This window comes from Curcuma longa, chromosome 20 (assembly GCF_044706935.1).
Source record: "Curcuma longa cultivar G26 ecotype Majalengka, Jawa Barat chromosome 20, ITB_CL_G26_1.1, whole genome shotgun sequence".
Taxonomy (NCBI): Eukaryota; Viridiplantae; Streptophyta; class Magnoliopsida; order Zingiberales; family Zingiberaceae; genus Curcuma; species Curcuma longa.
The window spans coordinates 9,952,043-9,962,749 of NC_133880.1; the positions used below are offsets into that span (position 1 = coordinate 9,952,043).

Genomic DNA, 10,707 nt, shown 5'->3' on the forward strand with positions numbered 1-10,707 from the left:
CTGTGTGTTCCTGTATTATTTGCTAATATTTCGCTGCTTAGTACTTTGACAGAAACGAATGAACGAAAAAAGCAAAGAACGCACTATTCACCACCCCTCTAGCGCTTAACTCGATCCTACACTTAAAAATTCAGATTGGGGATGCCATTTTGATAAAAGTTAAATTAAAATTACCTCTAATTCATGTTAAAGATTTAATTTTTCTAAATTTAGATAATTTTAATGAAAAATTAGATAAACTATATAAATTAATAATTCAATTTCAAAAATAATCAAACTATACAAATTAATAATTAAAATAAAACTTAATAAAAACTATATAAATTTAGATAATTTGAAAAAAAACGAAACTTAATCAAACTATACAAATTTAATAATTCAACCAAAATATAATTAATAATTAAAATAAAACTTAATCAAATTTTAATTATTTAAATGAAAAATTTAAATAAATCAAAATTCTAAATCAAATAAATTAGAAAAATTTAAACTTAGATATTTCTATAAAAATTTAAAACTTAAGTTCAAAATTCAAAACTTAAACTTAAAATTGAAAACTAAAATTTAAAATTCAAAATTAAAAATAAATCAATTAAAATTCAAAATTAAAAGCTATGAACTTAATTAAAAATACTTATAATTATGAAATTAATATAAAATAATACCAAATGAAATAAAAATTAAATTAAAATTCATGGTGTGTCAAAGTGGATTGACACATTCGCTGATCGTGGATTTACACGAAATGTATCAAATCAAGAATTTGATATATTAGTAGAAATTAAAAAATAATTGAATTGTTTGACTCATGTTCCTTGCTATGAACTTGCATCTACTCTTATTTTAAGTGCACAAACATGTCATGTTATCATATTTATTTACTACTTAATCTAGAATGGTTAATTAAGGATATATGAATAGTTGACACTTGCCGACACAGTACTAGGATGGGCGAGATAATAGTACGTTAGGGAAGCTTGATCTAGGTAGTCAAGTGAGATAAGGAGTACCTTGTTTGGTCTGCTTAGCTAAGTAAAACTGACCGAAGCTACCTCGCCACATCCTAGACTAGTTAGACTAAGGTTTCTCAAGAAATTGGTAAGGTCATAATTTCATAAAAAGACTTTGTCTGAGGAAGTGGTCGTTATTCTGATAACCAAGAAGATCCTTACCTCACCACGACCTAAAAGTCAATTTTTGAAATGTGGACTTAATTGATTGACGGTTAAACTTGAATTTAACACAAGGTCAAACATTCATTAGAACTTAACTTACAATTAATAAAGAAAAAATTGACAACTCATCTCACATAACCCAAAAGGTAATCCTTGTTTATCATGTACTGAGGCACTTAGAATGGGTGAGATGATAAAGACTTTAAAATACAAATTTTTAAAAATTTTTTCAAAAATTATTATAATTATTTTTATAAAAACTATTTTTGAAAAATTTGACATTTACTTGAAATTCATGCTTGCTGTGTGTATATATACTATAATTTTCAAAACTTTATATTTTTAAAAAATTAGTTGACCAACATTTGACACAAACCTCTAGGTCAACACTAAGTAAAAAGAACCCTAAGACACTTAGGCAGAAAATGCTTGTGGTTAACAAGGATGTCCTAAGAGAGTATCTAGTTTAGGGAGAAGTTGTTCTTGAAAGATTTTTTTTTAAAGACCTCTTAAAATCTAAGTTTTAGAAAAATTCTAACATTTTAAAACATATTTTTTATATAAAAATCTCCTATTTCGTAAAATATTTTATAAATTATTCTTTTAACTTGGAACAACTCTTACATAAGGAGATTGCTTTGTTGTCACGATCCGGGAGAGGATCGTCCGAAAAATTTCGGCAGCATCTCCCCTGTATCTATGACAATTCCCTGGATACATACACATATATAAGGCCCACACGGCCAATCCATAACAGACTATGGATTTATACAAGTAAAATAAATCTAAATGTGACCCACACGGTCACTCAACACATCCTACTATATATGCAATGCATCCGTAAAGGTATTAACGAATAAAACTCGTTAATTCTTCGCAAAAGAGATAATACGCAGCAGAAAACACAATATACTAAAACTTCGAACGGAGAATAAAATCCGTAACCACATATAAGATGCAAGCAGTGTAATAAAGTCCATAGTCTCAATACGACACATAAATCCGAACTGTAAGCAAATCACGACAATACGAAACTACTACATCAGTGTATAAACCAACACAAGTCCACAACACAAAAATCACCACTTGCAAAATCTCCTCGGCATCAGCCCAAATTCCTATGTCGCGTCAGGGTCCAAAATCTCCTAATATAGAAAGACGGCATGAATAAAAGAAATAACAGCACATACCAAAGGTCAACAAGGTATCAAGAATATTCTGCAAATAATAACTAACATGGATCTCATATATGCACCATTTGAAGACAGTCAAGCATAGTGCAACAAAATCCCAGGGTTGCCCCAAGTGCATTGAGTTTCAATGTTTGGAGTACAAATACTCAGTGGCAAGTTTGCAGGAAAGTATAGAAAGACAGTGCATGAATAAAAGAAATAAGTCTTGGCAAGCAAAAGTCCAAGTGGGTAGTGCAAAAGTCCAAGTGGGTAGTCTTGGCAAGCAAAAGTCCAAGTGGGTAGTCTTGGCAAGCAAAAGTCCAAGTGGGTAGTCTTGGCAAGGAGAAGTCCAAGGGTGGTCTTGGCAAGGACTTGACATGACGAAGCTGATGGAAGCATCTCAGGCTAGTGCAGGGAGGCATGAGGCTATGGGAGGTGTTTGAAGGCCGAGGTCTAGGTCAAGAGAAGCTGAAATGTGATTTTTCAGCTTCACCAGTCGACTGGCCCTGCCAGCAGTCGACTGCTCATAAATCAGACGCACACAGAAAGATCAGTCGAGCCAGAGGAAGACAGGAGTCGACTGGGAAGTCGACTGGGATTATGGATAGTCGACTGTCGCCAGTCGACTGGTCTTGGACAGTCGACTGTGATTTGAACGTTGCAGAAAATTGGCAAGCATTTAATGGCATTTAATGCAAGATTTTGTTGCCGATTGAAGGCATCAGTCGACTGGCCCTGCCAGCAGTCGACTGATGTTGCAGAGATTATAAAAGAAGCCTGCACGAGAACAACTCATCTTCTTCGCCATTCTTTCATTCTTTTGTGCTTCTTTTGTGAGCGTTTTTGTGCTCAGATCTCTGCTTTATTCCTCTCCTCCTAGACAATATTTCATATCATTTTGAGGAGATCTAAAAAGGTGTAAAGGTTTCTCCGCCTTCGAGTTTTCGAGAAGGAGAAGATTCATAGTGCATCGGGTGTGTGCGTGCGTGTGGATCCTTGGATTAGTCACCTCTGCGGAGGTGGATACCAAGTAAAATAAACCGGGTTAGCGTTGATCTCTGTCTTTCTCTTTTATATTTTTGCTTCCGCTAATCTCTGTGCAGAGAAAGATCAAGAAAAATCGAGAAACGCTATTCACCCCCCCTCTAGCTATTCAACCGATCCTAACAAGTGGTATCAGAGCAAGTTCCGTTTCGGAGGATCTAACCATCAACCGAAGCAACAAATGGCATTTCAAGAGGGTTACAGCACCGCACGACCACCATACTTCGATGGAAACGATTTCGCCTACTGGAAAGGTAGAATGGAATACTATTTAATGAATGATATTGAAAACTGGTTTAGTATTGTAGATGGGTTCGAGATACCCAAGGATACTGCGGGAAAAGAAATCCCCACGAAAGATTGGACGAAAGACATGTGCAAGAAGGCACAAGCAAATGCTAAAGCAACAACAACCTTGCAATGCGGTTGGAATTGATTGGGAAATTGCTGAAATTGATGAGAAGGCTGTTGGAAACCTTGTTGAGGCTGTCCACTTTGATATTGCTACTGTTGGGGTTGAAATGATTGCTGAAATTGGTTGAAATTGGGGTTGATTTTGATGTTGAGATGGTTAGGAAGGTTGTTGTTGATAGAATGAATTCCCATACTTCAAATTTGGATGATTCTTCCACCCCGGGTTGTAAGTGGATGAAAATGGATCATTCTTTTGTTGAAATTGTGCTCTAGTCAAGGCGGCTAATGATTCATCTTGTTGAAGGTTAGGACACAAATCTGAATTATGCTCTTGACTTGAACAAATGCTACAAACTCTCATGGCTTGATTTGTTGATGAAGTTATTGAAAAATTTTGCTCCTTGCTCATGTTATTCAAAGCCATTTGTTTAACCAATGATGTCAATTCCAACAATGAATTCTTTATCTCCTTTTGTTCATTTGAAACCATTTGAACTTCACTCACCCCTCTAGTAGAAAGTGCTCTACTACCAAATTGTTGTGAATTTTCTGTCATGTTGGAAATCAATTCTCTGGCTTGCTCAGGGGTTTTGTTCACCAAGGCTCCACCAGCTGCAGCATCAATCATGCTTCTATCCATGGGAAGCAGACCCTCGTAAAAATACTGAACAAGAAGTTGCTCACTGATTTGGTGTTGAAGACAGCTAGAGCATAACTTCTTGAACCTCTCCCAATAATCATAAAGGGACTCCCCCACCACTTGCTGAATGCCACAGATGTTCTTCCTTATGATTGCTGTCCTGGATGCTGGAAAAAACTTTTCTAAGAATGCCTTCTTCATTTCAATCCAGCTAGTGACATGTCCAGTAGGCAAATAGTAGAGCCAATCCTTTGCTACTCCAGTCAATGAAAATGGAAAAGCTCTCAACTTGATATCTTCTTCAGAAATTCCTTGTGGCTTCATGGTGGAGCACACTATATGAAACTCGTGCAGGTGTCTGTTTGGATCTTCTCCAGATAATCCCTAAAACTTGGACAGAAGATAAATGAGGCCCGATCTGAACTCGAAATCCCCAGCTAACTCTGGATAAGCTATGCATGAGTACTGATAACCATCATCAGGAGCTGCAAGCTCCTTCATAGTCTTGCTGCTCTCTGCCATAGGACTGCTCAAATCTGAACTACTGCTCTCAGCTACGTTCGATGCTCTTTCTTGAATTTTCAAAGACCTCAGGGCTCTCAAAGTTCTCTCTAACTCTGGATCAAATTCAGCTAAATCACCACCTGCACTCCTGGTCATAAACTCAACAAAAATAAAGGAAAAAGATTAGATATGCAATCAATTCAAGAAAAATAGAAATAAAAAAATATAAAACTGTGCAAAAGCTTAAATCAAATAATTTCTACTAATTCCTCCGACAACGACGTCAAAATTTGACAACCCTAGAATTGATGTGTCATGATTAGGGTTACAAATTGATTAAATTTATCGAAAACCCACGATGAATACAAACAAACGAAGTATATGGGCCTCGAGTCGTGTTTTTCCAAGGGCTAATAGAAAATTGATTAAATCGAGCTTTCGTGTCGTTCTTTTTGGGTTTTTATTAGAGGAGATCCCCAAATAGAAACGCCATAAAAATTATGTTTTTCTTAGAAAATTCAACATTCAGATTTAATTATAATACTTTGAAACCCAAATTACTATTCTATATTGTAATCTTAAATTCATTTAAAATTTGCTTCTTTAGCATTTAATGTAGTAAATGACACAAATACTTTATGAATTTATTTTAATGAATGGATGAAAAATTTTCATGAGATTGAATCGACATTTATAGAATTAATCAGTTCAAAAAATTAAATATCTAAATTATTAAAAAAATAAATAGTAAATGAACTAAATATTTATGAATAAATTTGATATTTAATTCGATAAAATTTATTTTTATTTATTAAATGATAAAAAATATATAAAATAAATAATTTTATACACCATAAGTTTAATTTGTTAATGTTTGTAAATATTTTATGAAACATTTATATATTAATTTATATAAAATTTAATTTTTTTATTTAAATATATAAAAAATATAGTTATTTATAAATTTTATAATCTTAAATTATTCATAATAAATTTTAAAAAAATGATGTAAATTTCACTATTATATAAATATTTAATTTATAATGACAATATGATTGTTAATTAAGCTCAAGTTAATATTTTTAATAAACAAGGATAAATAAATTTGAATATATTATCTCAACTAATAAATTGTCTTATGATTACAGAATGGCTGGAACAATCCCTAAGCAAACTGGAACTGGTGTCAACAGCCCTCCGGGAGGTGACAAAGAAACCAAACCCGGAAGCTCAAGCACAAATGGCCAAAGCCCTTATGAGGATATGTACCTCATTAGCAAGTACCAACAGCTGCTACAAAATACAAATCCTGCATCAACGAATGCAGCACGGAATTCCCCTTGGAGAGGCAGATAAAATCGACCAAGAGCTGCATGAGTTACAACAGCAAGCAGCTCGAGAAGCAATCAAGGCACTCCAGCAGCTTAGGCTACTACAGGAAGGCTTAGGCTACTACACTTCCTGAAAAGAAAGGAGTGTCAATGATGGAGCACCCGCGATAATTGGTAGTCAGACCCAGCCACCAAGCAAGTAGATGAACAATTGGAAACAGTTGTCCGCCTTACTAAAGACTCCTTGAGGCGGATGACATCCTTTCGGCTCTAAAGCAGGAATACTTTGCGGAAGTGGTGGACCCGTAAAGAATCAAATGACTCAGCCCACTAAGTAATGTCTAGTACTTTAGCTTGTCGTATTAGTATGAAATAAGATCACAAGCTGTAAAGTAGCTAAATTTGGCTCGGTTCATTCACCCTCGTAGAAACACTAGGAACGACAACTCATATTAAGCCATCCAAACGGAAGCAAGACAACAATCCGCAGAAAGATACACAAGAGAAGCATGATAATGTTTGTCTACTCTCATGTAGATGACACCAAGCCTATGTAAAGAACACAGAAATTGAACAATATCTACTTGGAAACTATAGCTTTTTCAATGTTCGATCTTATCTTATTAGGCGGATATGTAAAATATCATCATTTTCTAAAATGAAAATAGCAGACGGCACTTCAGTTCTTCTATGAGGTAATGATTCCTTGTTAGGTAGGAATCTATAACATTTACAAGAGAAAATGACTAATAGACTAAAATGTCCCAGCTTTGTAATCAGAAGAGTATAATTTAGCACGCCACAAAACCAGAGAATCAAACTGCTCAAAGTCAAATACAACCGTAGTCGCTAGCTAACGAGTAAGGAGCCTGTATGAAGGTAAGTCCTCAATTCTACTGACACTCTTTAGAAGAAGCTCCTGCTCCAGCCGACGACGTGTGGACTTCATCACAATCTGGATAAACCAGCAGTTAACAGATAAGTACAACATCATTATTATTTTGAAATTGACAAGTAAAGTTTGACTCCATTGGTCACTTAATTGAATATATCCATAAAATCAAAAGGCTTAAGAACGGATCCCCTGTATCCTATAGTTTGATTATATTTAAGTCAAAAAGACATTTTCAAACTTGTTTTTGCTCAATCAGTCAATTCTAGCTCTGAACTTACTGACTTCTTTTGTCGATTGAAAAATAAAAAAAAAGAAAAAAGTCTGCTGAGTAATTCAAGAATACTATACTGTGTTGTAATTTGAAATTGAAAGAACGTCAAGTGTACAGAGTCATAATAAAGAGACCCTACATTTAGGGGGTGAAACTTTCACACTAACTCTTATATATAGAGAGAATGAAATAACATACATTGAAGTCCATGTACGAGGCGTGCATCGTAAGCCATTGGTGATCCATCAACTTGAAAGTTATGCAGTACATTATGTCAAAAGCCTGGTCATTCTCTGTTACAAGAGAAAGAGTCATTCTTTTGTACGTAAACACACGAACATCAAAAAACAAGCCATAGTATAATGATTCTTCTTAATCAACATAGCAACAAGTTTAAGAAACATGATGGAAGTAAACTGGGATGAGCATGCGAGAGATTGGAATTTGCATCGTGCCAACCTTGATGATAAGTTTGCAGTACTCATCCAGAAGCTGCTGGATCATTCAAGTTAAACACAACTCGAGAAGACAGAGAATAAACAATATGATTTCCTCATCGGAACTTCTGTGCAGAAGGATAACTAAACGACTAATTTTTTACACTTAATCAACTGATTCTCTAATTACAACTACTATGTAAAAACATGGATACATAAGCACCGCATAACTACGTAGATTATCCAATGAGGAATCACATTTAATCCAATGATTGCCAAGATGTGAACTACATCAATCTCTAGTTTGTGCAAATCTGATTAATGTCCAAATCAATATTAATTTTAAAAATATAGATTTAAAAAAAGGTTGTCAAAGGAAGTGAGTAGCAAAAATAACAAGGGATGAATTTTCTAACAGAGGAAAAAGGTAAAATAAGAAATAATATTATACATAAATACATGGGAAAGAGATTGGAGGAATATCTCTTTCATAATTTTCAAAATTTTCTTTCTTTCTTTTTTCTCAAGTTGATGTACTAGGATTTTGCCTTTAGATTTTCTATGTATGATTTAAAGCAAGGATTAAAATCTCGTGCCGTATCGGACGATACGCACGAAATTTTTCGTTCCGCTGAGGCACCGGCACCGACACAGCGCCGGCACAGGAAATCCGGCCGGGAACGCCTCTGGAGGCGTCGCGCGGCCTCGGCGACGCCTCCGGAGGCGTCGCGAGGCCTCGGCGACGCCGCCGGAGGCCTCGCCCGGGGCCGGCGACGCCGCCGGAGGCGCCGTCCGAGGCCGGCGATGCCGCCGGAGGCGCCGCCCGGGGCCGACGACGCCACCGGAGGCGCCTCCCAGGGCCGGCGACGCCGTCGGGGTCCGATGACGCTCCACGCGGGCCGCGCACAGTGATCGCGCGGTCCGCGCGATTTTTTTTCCTTTTTAAAATTTTAGATTTAATTAGGTTTTAATAATTAACTCCTAGCTATAGTTCAAAATTATAATTTGGGATAATTTAAATAGGCTTTATTAAAACCTATAAAATTATCAAAAAAAAATTATTTTTTATTTTTAAATATTTAGATTAAATTTTTTATTTTAATTAATATATTTTATATTTTAAAAATATTGAAACTATACCGGCATGGTACGATACGGTACTGAAACTGTATCGTTCCGGTCCAGAACCGAAACTTTGGTACGGCTCGATATTTTAAATCTTGATTTAAAGTATTGTATGTGTGCATGATTTTAAAGATAAGGCAGTGTTTGTCACTTCCAACATCTCTTCCTAACATTTCTCCACTTAAGGGTTGATGGTGGAACCACAATTTTATTTTGTCTATAACACTTTATCAAGTCTTTTTTTGGTTATAATTTTGAATATATTAGTCTTTGCATCTCCCCTCTAGCATCCTCTTTCTCTCAAGTAGATGTGAGAACTTTACTCAGTATCCTCTTTGACATCGACATTGCAAAGTAATATCAATTTTACTTGGTTTGCCTTGATATTTACTAGGAGAGTGTCGGAGTTATTAAGAGTTAATAGTATATATTTAAGAACGAGAGCACATCAAGCAGACCCAAGCTGGGGAGCACAACAAGAACAAAGTATATTTGGTATATATAAAAATATAAAGCATTTATGATATCATTTTTGGTACCGGTTCAACCAAAGTTTGATAGTTCAACCAATGAACCATCAAACTGGTATTCTCATCAGTTCAATCACTGACCCTTTTTCAAAACATTTGTCCTCTCTTATCAATAACAGCAATTCAAAATTTCTTTCCCTCTTAATGAAACCAAAATTGGCAGATCTCAGGAGATTCATAAATACTCTACTTATTCAAACAAATTGTTTATTGTGATAGCACTAAAACCCAGACTAGAAGTCCAGTTACTCCAGGACACAATTAGAATTTAGAAGAAAAAAGGACTACGTTGACATTACATATATATTAGTAAGGATCAAGGTCATAAATTCAGCATCGAACAGTATGAATTTTAATTGTCAAAAAATCGTCAAAGCAAACTTACAGTGCTTAAACGAAAAACAAGTTCAGATTCGTACCTGAAAGTAACTTCAGAAAGACAGCTGCAATAAACGACCTGGGTTTGGCTGCAGTCATTACAAAAGTTAATTAGTGGCCTTGCTAGAATTTTATTGTTTCATAGATAAATAGTCCCATATTTCAACAGATGCTTCTAATCAGTCATCTATAAAGTTCTAGCTCAACTTCATTAGCTTAGCTAAAAAGCAAGTAAACTTATAATAAGATGAAATACAAACCAAGTTGAAGATCAAGCATTTGTATGAGCATGAATGTGATATTAACACCAGCTACTGCAAAAGGGTATTCCCATAGTGCTCGTTCTCCATTCTGTTTTTGGAGAAGATCTTGAAAGGATGCCTGCAAGTATAATTTTTCATGATCAGTTTTCATTCCCTAAAATGTCTTGGAATTCAAACAGAGCTCTTTCCTAGACTGTAATTACTCAAACATATCCTGCCAGATAAAGGCCTACATGGGTTTTCACTCACAAAAGTCTCAGAACTAGAACATAAGAAAAATAACCATAACTGTAAATGACTATGCAAAAGAAATTCTAGCAAATAATCAAAAGGAAACCCATTTTTACCAAAGATATCAAGTAGGTGTCCCTTTTTTCAAAACCATTAAAAAGGGAGTCCCTACTTTTATTGTATGTCTCTTTCATCCCTCCCATTAATTTTTATAATAAATTCAAATTGGAGAAATCCAAATTTTAATTTTGTAAAATCTGAATATATGATATTCAAAATTTTCAAATAAATTGCTAT

The 10,707-nt window shown here is 35.1% G+C and overlaps 1 protein-coding gene and 1 pseudogene across 1 annotated transcript in view; both read right to left on the reverse strand.

Annotated features, from left to right (window-relative positions):
• Nucleotides 1-3,962: 3,962 nt before the first annotated feature.
• LOC141812867 (uncharacterized) lies at nucleotides 3,963-5,105 on the reverse strand (annotated as a pseudogene).
• A 1,942-nt stretch (nucleotides 5,106-7,047) lies between these two features.
• The window catches only part of LOC141813032 (uncharacterized), a 5,192-nt gene continuing 1,532 nt past the window's right edge, over nucleotides 7,048-10,707 (reverse strand). Inside the window, exons 2-6 of the mRNA XM_074700943.1 lie at nucleotides 10,429-10,441; nucleotides 10,177-10,297; nucleotides 9,958-10,005; nucleotides 7,645-7,739; nucleotides 7,048-7,235 (exon numbers count right to left, since the gene is read on the reverse strand). Coding sequence (XP_074557044.1) covers nucleotides 7,134-7,235; nucleotides 7,645-7,739; nucleotides 9,958-10,005; nucleotides 10,177-10,297; nucleotides 10,429-10,441 — 379 coding nt within the window. The 3' untranslated portion in view covers nucleotides 7,048-7,133. The remainder of the gene's footprint in view (nucleotides 7,236-7,644; nucleotides 7,740-9,957; nucleotides 10,006-10,176; nucleotides 10,298-10,428; nucleotides 10,442-10,707) is intronic.